This window comes from Oxyura jamaicensis, chromosome 1 (genome assembly GCF_011077185.1).
Source record: "Oxyura jamaicensis isolate SHBP4307 breed ruddy duck chromosome 1, BPBGC_Ojam_1.0, whole genome shotgun sequence".
Taxonomy (NCBI): domain Eukaryota; kingdom Metazoa; phylum Chordata; class Aves; order Anseriformes; family Anatidae; genus Oxyura; species Oxyura jamaicensis.
In genome coordinates this window covers 201266059-201282884 of record NC_048893.1, presented here as the reverse complement: position 1 = coordinate 201282884, position 16826 = coordinate 201266059, and the positions used below count along the sequence as shown (strand labels likewise).

Here is a 16826-nt window from a genome sequence, read left to right as displayed (position 1 = left end):
AGATCTTTTATCCATTCCCCCTGGATGTAGTTACTTCTCTTCAGAGCCACTCGCTATCCCACAGGATGGCAGAAGCTTGTATCACTTAATGCATCACTTGTAAGCACCCAGTGATGATAACATGAAAACTAATCCCATCCAAGAGAACTGTCTGGTGACAGTGAATTCTCCCACCCCCCCTCAGCCCCGAGTTAAGAAATGCAGCAGTCATCAAATCTTATCTTTATAACAGTAATTGTTCTGTTTGCTTTATCGTGCAGGGCAGGTCTCCATGAGGCCAGACAGAACTAACAAAATAACCCTAAAAGAAAGCCCAGTTGATTTTTCCTGTGATTTTTTTCTAGAGTATCAGAACTATTTGATAGCTTTTTAATTAGTTGAGTTGAAAGTAAAGTGTGGGGGGAAGGACCTTGATTCACACAATTTGGCAAAAAGATCATGAGCTGTTGAACAGCTGACAGAAGAACACACAGGCTTTCTCCTTTCTCCCTCGAAGCATCCAGCAGTACTGGAGGAGGGCTGCATGGTCCTGCCCTCGTTCCCCTTCCAGTTGTTTTAGCTGTTCCGATTGCTGCTGCCTGCTTCCTTCCCTCCTCAAGTCATCCAAAGCAGAGAGCAGCCTCAGTGGTGTAAGAGCAGCCTGGCAGAAGCAGGAGGAGTCCAGCCAGAAAAAGATTTAATTTATTAAGATAAACGTGGTCTAAAGGCTCCACATTATCTTTAAAAATAAACACAGTAAGAAATACAAGAACCAACTGGCTTTGCTACGTGTAGGTCAGGTTCAGATGTTCTCAGAAGATCTTCCCAGCCATAAAATATACCCTTCCCCTACCGTGCCCATCAAGGCGGATGGAAAGACAGTTCACTACGCAAGATCAGCGACGTTCCTGTTGCGTGCCCTCCCATGTTCAGCAAACAATACGTCTCTTACTCTTCAGGGCAGATCAAAGTTTTAAGAACACCCCTGTGAAGGAGGAGCAGGAGGGGACAGGGACAGGTAATTCGGTTTCTGACAGGGACGTCGAAAGGGCTTGACATGACGGCTGTGCTGACTCCCCTGCTTTAATGGCTGTTCTTTGCTGCTTCTTTAGCAGCAATAATCAGACAAGAGAGACTAGAAAGAGGCTTTGCAATTTTCAGGAACTGGTGCTAGGAAGAGGAAAAAAGAAAAACGGGTTACATTTTTCAGAACGTGTCCCAGAAGCCTGCTGTCTGCACAAAAAACCTGTATGAAGTCCAACAACCTACTCTAATCTCCAAGCAGGTGAAACAAACAAACAAAAAAAAAACAAAAACGTGATGAACAAAAAAGTTCGCCATGGTTTTTGGGTATTACCCAAAACTGATGAAGAGCTTTGCACCCAATATATCCCAATTTCTCCAATGTTTATACACTCTCAAGACCAAGCAAGTTCTCCTGGGAAATAAATTCATGCAAAACCTACAGTGAAATGCTTTGTGGAAGGGAGGTGTAACTAAAAGCAATCTGTGCAGTTCCAAAACATTGCCCAGGGCTTCCTGCAGCAATCATCTCTCCCTTTCTTTCTTTCCTGTTCCCACAGATCCGGTGAAAACATTGCCTTGGCCTTCTAAAGCTATTAGAAATTTTCAGAACAGCTGGGATTGAGGAGCACAGCATGGAATTCATAACAGGACCGTTCAGTCTGTTCCTGTACCAGGTGCCCTGGTAAGTAAAACAATATTGATTATCGAGTGTGCAACACGCAGTGCGTGGTGTCACAAAGTGCTTCTTGCAGGACGTGTGGTGTTTGTTTCAGGGGCAAGGTTTTAAACACAACATCTGGAACAGAGGAAAAAGGTTTCCCTGTGTTTGGGGTTAAGCGGAAAGCTTGCAATACTCCAGCCTCGCAGAGGAAGTGTAAGTGGAAGACAGAGACCGACACAAAACAGCTACACAGACAAGTGAAGGCATGAAGCCCACAAGCTGCTCTGAAAATCAAAAATAATTAAGTCCCCCGGGATTTTTGAGCACCAGAAGGGATCAATCACCCAATCTGAACACACTTCAGAGGTGGAAAAATCTGAGGCCAAAAGGTAAAGACAGACAGAAACGCTGCAGTCACAACGTTCTCCTGCCCCAAGGAACAGAATGCTGCTGCTCTCTGATACTCTGAAGCTGGCAAGTCCAGGAGAAAAAGAGATCTTCCATCTACTGCCATTCTTTCTGCCGGTGATTAATGCTTCATTATGTTTTACAAGCCTGGCAGCTTGGTCCTTCAGTGTCACCAGGAGTCCAGACAAAGACACCACGTTTTCAGTGAAATAACTGAGGATTTCTCACAAGCTTTATTCCATCACCTCTGCAGGAAGAACTGTATCTGGCAAAATGTGTTAACACCAAACTGCTCCAGTTAATGCAAGATGTGCCCGTTCTGAAAAGCTTTGGGAACTCGCCCCCAGAAGGGAGCCAACCAGAGCATTCGATAGCTGGAAGCCCTCCTGTTAGCCAAATGAGAACAAGCATGGCCAGACCGCAACGCCACAGCCAGATGTTAGGGTGAGCTGCGTGAAGAAGCCACCGGAATTAAGGGGCTGAGCATTCGGCAGGCCCGGGGCACGGCAATTATTTGAGGTTGGTTACAGAGCATGCTGTACAGCTGCTGCCAGTAGCAAGTACAGCACAAAAAGAAAAGTACTCCGTTAATGCTTCATTATGGATTTGGTTTTTTTTGGTTGGTTGATTTGGGATTTCTTGTTTGCTTTTGGCAAGTTATCTCAGCTGTGCTTGTGACTTCAGATGATGCAGTATTTAAGACCCCAAATGACATTTCTCCACCTGCCTATTCTCACTCTAGAATGCTTAATTCAGTCCTGTTCCCCAGCACTTACCTGTAGCAGCTCTTTTGCAGAACCTCTTTTTTCCACGTCCATTTCAAGACAGCGATTTAGGAAGTCTCGGAATATGGGTGAAAGCTTTTCTGGGGTCTGCAGTTCTGGAGTCCCGTTAGTGGCAATGAGATACAGGGCCTAAAGCAAAGCAAGCACCAAAGAAACAGGAGGTTACGAAGGTCAGACTCCATCTCCGGATTACAGAGACACCCATATTTCCTCTCCCTCCCCACAGTTCAATGGGGAAAAACAAAACCAAAAAAAAACCCTTATCAGGGTGACTAATAAATGCTTAAGTTTCAGCAAAGAGAATAGCTGCTGGCCCTATTTTTGTGTGGATGGGATCCAATCCTTTATTGTTTTACCCTCGTAATCTGGGTTTGGATCCTGCAGCCCTCTCAAGGGATTAAGAGGACAAAACCAACAGCCCGGACTGTGTTTATATAGGGAAGTCGACTGGCACAGCTCTGCCAGTGCTCGACTCCTGCAATAACTATATCCCCATGGGAAGGTACCTCAGAATAAACAGCAGGCTTTGTTCTGTCAGTACTTTGCTCAAGAGAACAAGGCCTAAAAAGCCGATACTCTAAAGATGCAGTTGGTCCCTTACAACATATGGCCAGTAGGTGCTCAAGCAGCACTTAACACCCTACAGAAACCACTGCAGTCGTTTTCCTGCTGCTTGGGGATGAAGAAATCTCTAAGAAGCAGGAAACACAGGATTCATCCACTGCAAAATTTTATTATTAAGAGAAACTCGCTAGATGCCTTTTAAAAGGAATCAGACATCTGTCAAGGCCTTTTGAGCACACCACTCATCACATCTCACGGTAGCAGTCCGATAGCCTGGGAACTGGAACAAGTTGAGTTAAACGAGAGCAAAGCACCGCGTTGCTTAGCCATCCTCACTTAACTCCACCCCAACTTTCCTTTCTCTCTTCTTCGCTGCTGCACTTTCCCAAAATCACCTCCAGTGCAAGAGGTGGAAGCAAGTTAAACAGAACTGTTCTAGATCCCTTCATCCTGTTTAGCTTAGAAAAAAAAAAGCCATAAAACCGGCTTACACTAAGAACAGCTGCATTCCTACAAACTGACAGAATTTCCCCTTTCATTGAAGAATAAGAAGGGAAAGACCCCAGTTGGGGTAAAGCCTGACTGAAGGCTCATTAAACTTGGAGCTTTACTGGGAGCATGCAAAGAGGAACAATGCACCAGCAAGAGAAAGCCCTGTTTATAAAAGAGTAATGTGGTATTTTTTGAACTCAAGGAGAGCTCTCTTCCCCACTCACAAGAATTCAAGAAGCCATGCACTTTGGGGCCAGAAGGTGCCCCTGTGTACTGGGTCTGGCTGGGATGTTAACTTTTCCTGCAGCAGCCCATACAGTGCTGTGCTCTGCACTTGTAGCTAGAACAGCAGTGGGATCACACCGGTGTTGTGTCTGCTGCTGAGCAGTGCTGGCACAGCATCAGGACTCTCTCTGACCCTCCTACGGGGTGGGCAAAAAAGTGAGAAAGAAACATCAGCAGGGCAGCTGACCTAAAGCAACCAAAGGGATATTCCATACCATATGATGTCACACTCAGCAATAAAAGGTGGAAAAAGGAAGAAGAGGGGAGGGGTGGGCTCTCGTTGCGAAAACGTCTGTCCTCCTCCCGAACACCGGCTACGTGCGTTGAGGCCCTGCTTCAAGGACGTGGTCAAGCATCGCTCATTTAAGGGAAGTAGAGAGTAATTTCTTTCCTCTGCACTTCCACATAGCCTTTACTTGTTTTGTTTGGTTGGTTGGTTTTTTGATATTCCCTTTCCCCCTCCCTCATCCCCTTTTCCTTTTTTCCCTTTAGTTGAATTGTTTAATTAATATTTCCTTAATAATATTTTTTCTCTTTAATTAAATTATCCTTATCTCAAACTGTGAGTTGTTCTTTCCTTGACTTCTTCCCCTCCTCATCTGAGGAGGGGGAGTGAGAGAGCGGTTGTGGTGTTCAGCTGCCTAGCACGGTAAAACCACCACACCTTTTATTGTTGAGTGTGACATCATATGGTATGGAATATCCCTTTGGTTGGTTGAGGTCAGCTGCCCTGCTGATGTTTCTTTCTCACTTTTTTGCCCACCCCCTAGGAGGGTCAGAGAGAGTCCTGATGCTGTGCCAGCACTTCTCAGCAGCAGACACAACACTGGTGTGATCCCACTGCTGTTCTAGCTACAAGTGCAGAGCACAGCACTGTATGGGCTGCTGCAGAAAAAGTTAACATCCCAGCCAGACCCAGTACACCCTATCAGCCTCTCCAGAAAGGAGGGAATTATGGATGCACCACATTATTAACTCAGACCCTACCTAAGGGTCTGCAACAGGAACAGCCTGTGCCTCTGCCGCCCAGAACCAGCTATGGCTTCTAACTTAAATGACCACGATCTTCTCACTACAGCATCTAAGCAGACGTGTAGCTGCATGTGATGAAACCACAGCGGAGGTTCACCTGCCTCCTCCAGAGCCTTAACCAGCGGGCTCAGCAAAGACCTGAGGGCAAAAAATGCACTCGCTTACTCTCAGGGGGTTCTCGTTGAGGTAGGGGGGTTCTCCTTCGATCATCTCGATGGCCATTATCCCCAGTGACCAGATATCCACTTTGGGTCCATAGGCTTTCCGTGTCACCACTTCAGGCGCCATCCAGTACGGGGTCCCCACCATGGTGCTGCGCTTGCTCTGCTCAGGAGTGATCTGGGCACAGAAGCCAAAGTCAGCTGGAAAAGCAAAGGAGGAGGGAAGAAATAGTTAGAAATCAGCAGATTTCTCCAAAAAAACACGTACTGATGCCAGAGCTGTGGTACAAGCTAGCCTGTTGCACTGCCAGGTACACTGCTGCTGCAAAGGAGGGGTGGTTTGGGGTTAATAAGGTGTTTAGGAGTAAGCTTCTAAATCTGACTCACGGAGGCCATGAACATCACAGAGCTGCTGACTTGTCTATGTGAAGGACGGTGATCAGTAACGAGCTGTACGTGGATGCTGTGAAACTTGGCAGTGCAGCATTTTGCAGCTCTAACACACTGTGTAATACATGGTCTCAAGCCTGTTCCTGAGTATGTGAAAAGAGAAACCAATGCCCAGTCTGTCCTCCCTCCACCCACACTCACCAGTATCATCTGGTTGTATTTTCAGTCCCATAGATATTATTTCCCCAGAAGATGTACCACCTCTCAAACAGAATTTGCTTTCTAGAGCAAATACTGTGTTCAGAATAAATTTAAGTGCCTAATTTCATACTTAGTATTTTCTTTGAGAAGACAGAAAGACAGAGCGCCTTCCTGTGAAAATTGCTTGGCCCTGTCTTATTTGACTTTCCAGGAGATCATAGAGTCATAGAAAAATAAAGGTTGGAAAAGCCCTCCATGATCATCTGGTCATCCCCCTACCACCAATGTCACCCACCAAACCATGTCCCCAAGCACCACGTCCAACCTTTCTTTGAAGATCCCCAGGGACGGTGATGCCACCACCTCCCTGGGCAACCCGTCCCAATGCCTGACCGCTCTTTCTGAGAAGAAATGTCTCCTCATTGTTTTGATTGTTGAAGAGCAGTGCTCTTGGTTCAATTCTTTAGTTGTTGACGAGTAGGGGCATGACGTTTCCATTTTTCCACTCACCAGGGACACTGCCTGAATGCCAGGATTTTTCAGCTATGATGGAGAGAGGCTTGGTAACTCCATCAGCCAGTTCCCTCAGGACCCTGGGACTCATGTCATCAGGTCCCATAGACCTGTACCTGTTTAGATTCATCAGGTGGTCTCGAACGTGCTCTTCACTTACAGTGGGTGGGACTTTGCACCCCCAGCCTCCACCTACGGGTTCAGGGAAATGAAAGACTTGGGAAGCCCGTCTACCCCTGCAGATGGAGGCAAAGAAGTTGCTGAGTACCTCAGCCTTCTCCATATCTGTCGTTAGCAGTTACTCAGCTAGAGAAATTCACTCCTAATGTACAAAATTAGCCACTTATAATTGCTTACACACTCCTATTTTCACCCCTCAGTCTATTTTCACAAATGTTAGAGGCGCATGGTGGCCCTCGGGGACTCCTCCTGTCTCCCCAGCGCAGCAGCCCAAAGGGAGCTGCGTCCTTGCTTGTGCTCTTCCTCGACACTCTGTGCAGAAGGGATGCAACCACAAGGGCTGGGGGATGGGAGAGAAGCACTCACACAACCCCTGAGAATCGGCAAGAGTTCTTTATTGCCGGTTGTTTGGTGGCTCCAAACTAATGCCTGGGATGGTGCCTGAGAGACAACGAGTAGGGAGCTCGCCGGGCCCTGCTGCATAGCTGTCGGAGTTCTCTGACAGCACAGAGCAAAGACCTGCCAGGGTAGTCCCAGGTCTGATGTGGCTGAGGTGGATCCACTTCCATGGGTTCCTCCGCCTCTTCTTGTGTATCCACCTCCATGGGCTCCACGGTGTTAGGCAGGAGGACAAGCCAGTCCCTGCCTGGGACTGCCCACACGGGATGCCTTCCATCATGTATGTTCTCTGGCCAGGGTGCCGAACCAGGGGGTCGCCCAGTTCCATGGCTTGGTCCCATGCCACTCTTCGCTTGATTTCCACGCCTGGGTTCGATGCTGCCACGGCTGGGTCCCACACTGCCTTCAGGCCGACGGGCACACCTCTGCTCCCCACGGCTCTCCGCCTCACGCTCCCGCCTTCGCTCCGCACCACCACGGCACCACTTGTTAGGCCCAGGCCCCCTGCTGCTGTATGTCTGAGGGGCCGGCCTGTTCCCCACATCGCTGCGGTGCCAATGATATCTGTGATACGTGTCTTTGGGCCGGGCACCAGACGTCCCCCAGGCACTGGTGTTTTTTGTGCCAGAGGTGCTGTCCCTCTGCCCATGACGCATCTTTCTGTCGTTAGCTGCCATCCTTGGTGCTTCCTCAGACCGCTTCACTGTCCTCACACCAAGGAGGGCTGCCGCTCGCCTTGCTCCTTTCTCCAGTCTTCTTCCTGCCGCTGGCTCTCAGAGGACCGAGTAGCTGAGCAAGTGGCGGGGCAGCGGCAGGGGGCTGTTTTATAGGGCCCAGGGCAAAGGCGGGGCAGCAGTGGCCACTGTGACCTCAGCCAGGTTCTGTGGTGGAGTGGCCCGTGCGAGGCCAAAGGCGGCTGTGTTGGGAGAGGCCTGGAAGATGCCCTCATGTGGAGGAAGGAGGAGGGCTGGGGGGGCTGAGGGCCCCCTTTTCTGGGGCTGGCTCCTCCCCAGGCCATTTGGCTTGCCAAAGAGAAAGGCTGCCCCATGCAATCCGGCCTCAACCCATTTTTCTCCAGATCTCGAAGAAAACAAGATCTCTCGTTAACAAAAGCAAACTCCACCAACAAAACCAAACCAGACCATTTTGAAAGGCTAAAGCAGTCAAAATTGAAGTACCCTGAAGTACCAACATGTCTTTTGCACACACACATGCACTGTGTATTGTAGAGTACAACGTGAGTGCACGTCTAGTGATTTCCCTACCTGCACTCCCAGTTGGATTACTGGTGCCTTACCTCTGTGCCCTGCAGTACAGCCTTGTATAAACCACATGCTTGATTCACCCGGGGGGAGGGGGAGGGGGTTAGGAGCTTCAGCTGAGAGTAGAGTCCTCTGGTGGGAGCCCTTAGATGTTCCTCAACCTCTCAGTAACACAACAGCATTGAAATGAGTAAGAGGAAGGAGACTGAAGCGCTAAAAGGAGGAAAGTTTTGTTTAAAAAGGCGTTAGCAAAGCCAGAAACAGCAGTCAGGGTGTGTCTGATCAGCAGTCTTGTGCCCTCAGCAGGAGAGATCAAGCAAGGTTGGTCTTGTGTCCTAGCCTGCCAGGGCTACAAGAGCCCCAGTGGAACACCCAACTGCATTTTATTTTAAATGGGAGCAAAAGGGGCAGGATAATGAGGAACTAAAAACTTCTCTCCCTCCAACTGGATATCAGAGTGGGACTGATCTCATCCTGGAGAGCACCCCCACTTGGACCAGCGCATTTCTGCGGCTCTCCCCAGCCTTGGGGACCAGGAGCCAGACTTTTTCACTTTATCAAGAGCTCAGCCACCTGTCCTGCCACAGCTCCCAGGCAGCGCCACTTGCCCAAGCTGATACCAGGGCTGTCACCAGTGGGTGCGGAGGAATGAAGGCAGCCATCGACGAGGGCTTCTGGGCAAGGGGTTGGCCCACCTCCTTCACAACAGGCTTCACCAAACTGGATGTGTCCTTGTGTGCCCAGCAGAACCAACACAGCAAGATGTCCTGCCCATCCTGACCCCCTGTGGCATTACAGGTTTAATTTTAGGCAGAATTATGAAAATTGAACTGATCCCCAACTGAGTTTTTCTCAAGGGTAACAAGCAGAGAAGGTACATATGGTCCATAAACAGAGCACATTTCCAGCAGAGCCAGTAAGAAACTCAGGTCCAGAAGGTTACTGCATCATATCCACAGGGACTTTCCTAACTTGAAGCTCCAGCCAAGTGCTTGCATATTGTGCTGAAAGAGGTTAACCCATAAGAACAGAGCACCTCGGCCCTGATAAGCTATTCACTGCTAACACTCCTGAGATCTGACTGCACTAAAGTGCAGCTTCAGTCTAAAAAGTAATTATGTGAAAACCAACAACAACAACAACAAACACCTTGTTACTCAGCATATCTGCACTGTGTGAATTTTGAGTCATATCTGCTGTCACTGCTGGCAAAAATAGATTTATTTATGCCTGTTGGGCGCTAGCCAACAGAACTGGGAGGGAGAGGGAGGAAGCACGGTTCTGTTAAAGCCATAGGTGGAAGATAATCATTCACTGGTCTCCAGACTTATCTCTGCATGGGCAATGGCAAGCACTACAGCTAGCTTAGCACCAACAGTCTCAAGGTCCTCATTACTGGTGATAACGCACGGAGGAAACAACATTAAGAGCTCGGATGGGGCTGGGTTTGTAAAATTAAATGCTTTCTAGCTGATCAGATTTCAACTTCCCCTCCACCCACCTCCATCACCCAGGTACCTGCAGTATTTTCAAGGCTGGAGAGATCACAAACAGATAAAGCCTTGTGACCCTACGCCTATAAACCCAGCTTTCTAGACTAGAGGTGCATTACAATAATGTTATTTTAGACAACAAAAACAGGTGGCCCAAGGCTAAATGAACCCCAAACCTCATTGCATGTCTGTTATCAATTCACAGAGATTTATGCTTGCCAATCTCCATTGAAACAGATGCCACAAAAATACCTCCAGGAGCATTTCAACAGACCCTTCATCACCACAGCAACAAGCATCTCAAGCACCCATCTCCAGCTACGGACTGTAACAACGTGCACTTCGAGTAGCACAGACTTAGCTTCTTAGAGCCTTTTCTATATCCAGTATGTGCAGGGCTACTGAGACATCCCCACTGGGACCAGAAGGTGACAGGTTAGCCCCAAAGAAAATAGGCATAACCACAAGGATTCCAGCCCCTTTTTGCAGTCCTCACTCTAGGGTGAAACCAAACAGGAGCATGTCATGACTTCCCCAGTGAAATCCATCCTCTGAGTAGATTACTGCAGCATTACAGAAGCTGTAGCCAGCTACTCCAGCAGGATACATCAGAAAAAGCCCTGTCCCCTTCCTCCTCACAGCTTGCCCAGGGTGTGGGTGCAGCTTTACTTCCCGGCACACAGCTGCGATTTGTCCTTCGTCCATGCAGGTCTCTGTCACAACATCTGTTAGGGAGCCTCCTGCCTCCTGCCATGATGACCCAGAGAAAGGGTGACTGCAAAAAGATGAAGATAAAACAGGAGACGTGATGAAATAGCAGGTTAAAAGTTTCCTGGCCAAAGGAAAACTCAGCAAGGCTGAGTTTTTCTGCCATGGGAAGGGCCCAGGCTAAGAAGGAGACGAGCTCACAATTCCTTCCAACACTGAGAGAGACAGGAAAGAGCTACTAGGCAAGGACGTGGTCCAAGCATGCATCCCTAGCCATCTGGTGCACAGCATGATTTTCAAGAGCTCTTGCGCTGAAAAAGGTGGCTGTGGGCTGATCTGACACCACTGGCATCCTCCTACCCTAAGCAACTGCCTACCCTTGCCCAGGCACAGGGACAGTCCTGGGTGGTTGCCCACGTACAACTTTTCAGTTCCTTTTCAAGAACACCATTTTTTAAGCATGATGCATTTGAAAAATCTCATCTGTAGGAAGCCTATAGGAAGATAAATGGGAAAAAGCTGAGATGAGGGTGAGTTTTCACATCCATTTGGGATATTGTTCTCTGCTGGGAGCATGTGTGCTCATGTCTAGAAGCAGAAGACCTGGGATGAGGGCACCTGCATTAACTCATGTAAAAAACAAAAAAAAATCATCACCAACCACTTCTGCCTTTTTGGGCCCACCTGGAAAAACATCAGCACAACCTTTCATGACAGAAACATCAGGATGACACATTCCTGAAGGAAGGAACCATCAGCCTGAAAACCATAAACCCCACCTTCGCAGCTTATCTTCCCAGGTTTGCAAGGAGCAGACAGATGAGTCGAGAGAGACGGCAGAGAATCAAATTGCAGCTTCTGCCTGCTGGCAGGAGAAGTCATCAAGAAATCATTTGTTTTGCTCAGAAACACTGATCCTGCTGAAAAGCGAACAGGGAATTTGCTAGGAGACAAAGGCAAAAAGCAGGGTGGGTTCTAGGGGACAGCTAAGAAGAAAACAATAGTGAAAGAGAAAGGTTTCTGATGTGGCACAGAAAATAGGCAGAGATGAGTGAAACATCACAGGAGTGAGCAAGAGGTGTGCTCTGGCCCCTAAAGGACATGCTGCCAACACCTGAGCTGATGGAAAACCTCCCCTAAAATAAAGAACTGTGCTCTAGGCTGTACCTGGATGACAGAAGTACTAAAAGCTCTGCTTAACTGTAGTATTAGAGACAAAGACGTGATCTCAGTTTGGTGATGCTGAAGACTTCAGTGAGGCAAAGTCTAAAGTTTCTTTCAGGATACAGAGCCCGAGGACACAGAGCTTTAGTCGCAGAGCAGACAGGTCTCCAGCTCCGCTGCACAAGTGCTGATGCACTGGCAGTTTTCTTCCTGGCAGCAGAGATCCAAACAGAAGCAGAATCAGCTGCACAGCAGTTCGTCGGTGGGACAGAGGAGCAGCAGAACTGCTTGCAGAAGCTTTCCTGCTGGCCTTGTGGGTCATCTTCTGAGGGGCTCTGAAAGCCCCTCCATCATCCAGACCCCTCCATCCCATCCCCATTCTTCTTCATTCCAAGAACCCCCGGCGTTCACCCTCGTTGCTCTTCTGTCCATTTGCTGCCCTCGAACAAAAGCTAATCCCCCTGAAAAAGCTTAGTGAGAGAAAGTTGAGGACCAAAGAAGCGGCTCCCGTTGCTGGAAGTTTAAACAAGACAGCAGGATGTGCAGCTACCCTGCAGCTGGGATGTATTGGCTAGACAAGGCATGGGCATATACACGGGGATGTTCTCTCTAAAGGAAGAACGTGCATCTCAAACAGTTTTCCCAAAACAAAGCTTTTGTACAGCAGTTGAGAAATACACACTTTCAGCCCACCTGCAACACTTAAATGTTCTTTTCCGCTTTTCTCATTTTCCACAGGTAATTTCTGCTCTTTCCAAGAAGAGGGTGCCTGCCCAGCACCACTTTCTCTGCACAAACACACCCCTCCCACAAAATTTCACACGCAGACTTTGTCCTTTCGGTAAGGCAGCTCTTTACAACCGTGCTTATAACACGGAACACGGCACCATATAAATTCAGCATCACAGTGGATGCTGCAGCATGAAAAGTACTTTTTTTTTTTTTTGGCTAAGACATCAGAGGAAGATGTTAAGGAAACAGCTGATAGGCTTTTGATATACATGCAGAGTAAGTGACTGTCCAAATATTCTCTCTCTGATTCCCAGAAGAGATTCTGGGTCACATGCCTCCATTCTGTCTTCAGAAGATGAGCTGCCAAGATTCAAGTCTGAAACTCACCCATCTAGGCACTGTTTACCCTACAAAAAGCCAAACCTGTAGTTAATCAAGACTGCTTCTTTCTCATGTGTGCAGCAGGCTGGAAACCCTGCTGCAGCTCCACTGGAACTAGCTTTAGCATAAGGTGAATGATTCAGGCTTGACACAATGCATCAGTGTTAAACTGACGCCGAATTCAATTCACTTTTACCATTTTCTTCCAGCACATCCCAGATTTCCATGCTGACAGGCTGGGACTGTTTCCTGGAAGTCAAACAGGGCAGATGCAAGCATTCCTTCTGCTTTCCAAGGCAGCTCCCTACCCCCACAGAAGCACATTCACCAGTTGTTCCTTCTGAAGAAGGCAGCCTCCAAAGAGCTGCAGACAACTGCAGCGCTGCTGCCATCATCCTTATGCAGAGCCTCAATATCCCGCGGGGAAGAACTCGCAGTCACATTTGTTTGCAGACTTGCTTTTTACTGCCTTGAGCTATACAGCGAACACAGCTTTCGTGGCTGCATGCAATTATGTTAGGAACAGCTTATGCAGTGCAGCAGCCACAGCACCGGTTGTTCCTGCTCTGGTCCTGTCCTAATCCAAGGGGTTCAAGAGCAGGTCCCTGTCTAGGTAAGCCATTGGGTGCAGTGCTTGCAGAAAGGAGAGGCAGGAGTTCAAGATGGAGTTGTCCCATATGAATGTAACATACCCAAGGCAGAGCAGGAGTAACACAGAATGTGTTCAAGCCCACAAAATCCAGCTCCAAGCAAGGAATAAGGCTGTTCTCTCTGTCTTCCAAAGGGTTATTCCACTCTGAGCCAGCTCACCTTTGCTCCCTTACACACACCCACAAGAAAGCAGCCTCGCTTAGTTACGTGTCTCATGTCCTTCAGCCTCACCTCTGCTATGCTACAACAGCGAAAACCTCAGTGGACAGCCACAGGGACACGATAACCATCTAAACATTGAAGGGTTACTCCTCTGCAAGCAGAGCATTAATATTGCTCAGGGAGAAGGAAAGAAGAGGACGAGGAAAACAACACAGTTCAAGGTATTCCCATTTCTGCTGTAGCATCAGGAAGGAAATGGCTTGTTGGGTCAAATTTGGCAGAGCACCTTGGAAAATGGAGTCCTGACAGCATGCTGCTAATGCCACTGCTGTCAGCATCTCCGAAGAGAGCCTAAATACTCCATTAATGCCAATTCAGTCACTTGTTTCTCCTAGGATATAGATGGATACCACTAAGCAACCCACACCCCAACCTTGCCACATCCATTAAGCAGTGCAAGATCGTCCTATATCTGCATTAAGCTGAGATGGATCACTGAAGACAGTGACAAGGAAGAGTTTTCCAGAGCCCCTTTGTGAACCCTTCAGATCACGACATACCTGTCCAAGTAGTTGACGATGTTGGGGTTTTTGTTTTCCCTCATTACCAGGATTTCACTGATAATCAGTTCTTTTTTGGGCTGCTGCTGCAAATTCATCTGTTTGATGGCAACCTTCAGGGAAGGAAAAACAAGACGTAGGGCATTATTACAAGAGTATCCTAGAAACCTGCCAGTACCAGTGTCAATCATTTTAATCCCACATTCAAATAAAGGGGAAAGCCACTTATTCATAATCGGTTACTCAGCAATTTAGCAAGTCCTGCAGCCAGTCCATTTCTACTCTGGCTGACGCCAAAAAGCACAAGAGGAATTACTGTTTTCATACTGGATCTTTATTTACATCACTGTCTGCCCTGGACACCTGATCCCAACTTCTTTTCATCAGAAGCAGGATGCAGTTGCAGGAACAAAGGTGCCACCTAGAGGTCCAGGATATTTAAGATAGTTATGCAGGGCAAGTGGACAGGACACAGGATCTGCTGAAGACTGTTGTCCTTTGGAAACTCTTATCCCAAGTGGACCTGGAGGACATGCAGGTCTCTTGCTCTCCAGCCTACTCAGAGCATTCTGAATTTTAATGTTACCCTCCCATTCACTTGGGTACCCTTCTTGACTAGCTTCATAGCATCTGGAAAGAGGACTCCAGCACTTGGGCCATGAATGGAGCTACTGTGCAGCGTTAGACTTCAGACACATTATGCTGGCTTCCTGTTTGCCAAGAAATAACTTCTATACACCAGTAAAAGACATTTAGGATACACTTGGCTTGCTCAGTTCTCACAAAAAGCACAAAAATTTTGCAAACGCATGACACATATGAATGCTGACCTCCATCATGTAGAATTCTATAGAATGTTTTAAGGTTTTCCTGTCATTTTCCTTTCCCTTTGTAGTCTGACCAAAAGGAAAGAAGTTGAAGCAGGCAAAACTTGATGTTGCCTATATTCGTCTTTATGCTTCACAAATTGTCTAACAAATGATTATTTTGCATGTCTGATGGCAATGTAAAAAGCAAACACTTCTCTACATTACTTCAAGTGAAGATGTGTCTTTCAACCCAACCAGCAGTAAGCACGGAGTGTACTGAGTTACTCTTTCTCAATAACCTCATGAGCAGCAGAAAAATCCTAGTAATGCAGTGCTACCTATCACGAGTCAAGAGGCTGCTCACATCGTCAGACAAAGGTGACAGAAAATCCTCACCTGGGAAACAAGATGTTGGGTTTAGTGAGGATGTCAGGAACTCCAGGTTCTCCCCGGGAAATGACCCAACTTGTCATCTCTTTCTTCCTCTGCAACAGGGACAGAGAAAGGTGAGATGATTCCAAGGCAATGACCACGTTCTCATACCCTTTCCCTTTAGCCTTCAGGACAGGACACGGGGCCACTTGGACATGGTTCTGGGCAACCTGCTCTAGGTGCTCCTGCTGCAGGGAGCTCGGACCAGATGACCTCCAGAGGTCTCTTCCAACCTCAACTACCATGAGGACCTTGGTGTGACCCAACACAGCCATCTTTTGTGCCTTATATTTCATCAAGACAACTGACTATACAAGAAGAAATCTAAAGAGCACCCCCATTGCTGTACACAATGTCTAAGCCAAGTGGCCAGACAACTCCTGGCACACCAGGGGACATCAGCCTGACAGGCCCTTGAGACTCAGCCTGAAATCCCACACGTAGCACTGCCAAAACAGTAAGGCTTACGTTGCCAAGAACTTCCTTAATGTTTCCCATTGCATCCAGGCTGAGAAGAAGTTTTTCATAAAACCTCATTTGGACTTCCTTGTGCTTGACAGAAAGGACACCCATGTCCCAGAAAACAAAATCAATATTCAGCTCACTCGCGATGCAGCGAGAGAGATACATCACAGTCTCATTTAGACAGTTCCTCACAGCATCCGGGGGTTTTGATGTCTCCAGGGCTATCGTGGTGTAGTCCAATGGGACAACGGGTGCAGAATCTGCTGTGCAATACAAGAGGAACACGATGATGTAGAGCTAGGATGCTAATTGCAATCATCTCCCAGCAGCTCTCAGGCCCTCAGGCAATGCAGTGGGCTTCTGGAGTCCAGGTGCCATCCTAAGGCCACTGACACTGCCCACCCTCAGTGAGCAGGCACTGAGGTCTGAGAGATGTGGCATGCCCGTCAAATGCTTTCAATGAAGAAGAAAAACAGAAAAGCTACTCAGATGTTCTGAAAATTATTCAGATCACCCTAAAATAACATAGATTTGTGAGTGTGTGTCAGTGTTTGGGGCCAGCAGCCATCGCATTGGAGGACACCCCACATCTGTTTCAGAGGGAAAGAAGATTTTTACCTGATCTTCTTACCAGGAATAATTCTTTTGGCATAGGTCACGTTAAGAATCTTTCTGACAGTATTGGACAGTTGAAATACAGGTCTGCGAACGAGCAAACAACCATTCCTTCCCACATGCAGCTCTTGCATAAAAACAGCAAAATGTCCCCAGTCCAACTATCCTGACACGCTAAAAAGCAGAAAAGGAAAAAGGAAGATGGATAAGGATTTGAAGCAAAAGTAGTGCAAACACCTTTCAGCTAGAGGGTTTCCAACCCTTGAACAAGGTTTTCTGACATTTCTGATAAATCCTGAATGGATCGGGTGATCTT

At 47.7% G+C, this 16826-nt stretch overlaps 1 protein-coding gene across 1 annotated transcript; it reads right to left on the bottom strand.

The window, feature by feature from the left end:
* Positions 1–217: 217 nt before the first annotated feature.
* LOC118173823 (serine/threonine-protein kinase PAK 1-like) lies at positions 218–16003 on the bottom strand. Its single transcript, XM_035338764.1, has 8 exons — positions 15899–16003; positions 15395–15483; positions 14517–14610; positions 14190–14302; positions 10501–10606; positions 5398–5607; positions 2851–2988; positions 218–1149 (listed from the first exon to the last, which is right to left on the bottom strand). Exons 1-8 carry the CDS (start codon positions 16001–16003, stop codon positions 1063–1065), a joined length of 942 nt encoding a protein of 313 aa, XP_035194655.1. The 3' UTR covers positions 218–1062.
* Between the last annotated feature and the right edge of the window lie 823 nt (positions 16004–16826).

Excerpts from the sequence above, each read along its gene's own strand:
- LOC118173823 (XM_035338764.1), bottom strand. The coding sequence starts at position 16,003 with ATGGGTGTCCTTTCTGTCAAGCACAAGGAAGTCCAAATGAGGTTTTAT. Across the intron at positions 2,989-5,397 it reads TCAACGAGAACCCCCTGAGA|GCCCTGTATCTCATTGCCAC; the intron begins GTAAGCGAGTGC and ends GCTTTGCTTTAG. Across the intron at positions 1,150-2,850 it reads CTGCAAAAGAGCTGCTACAG|CACCAGTTCCTGAAAATTGC; the intron begins GTAAGTGCTGGG and ends TCCTCTTCCTAG.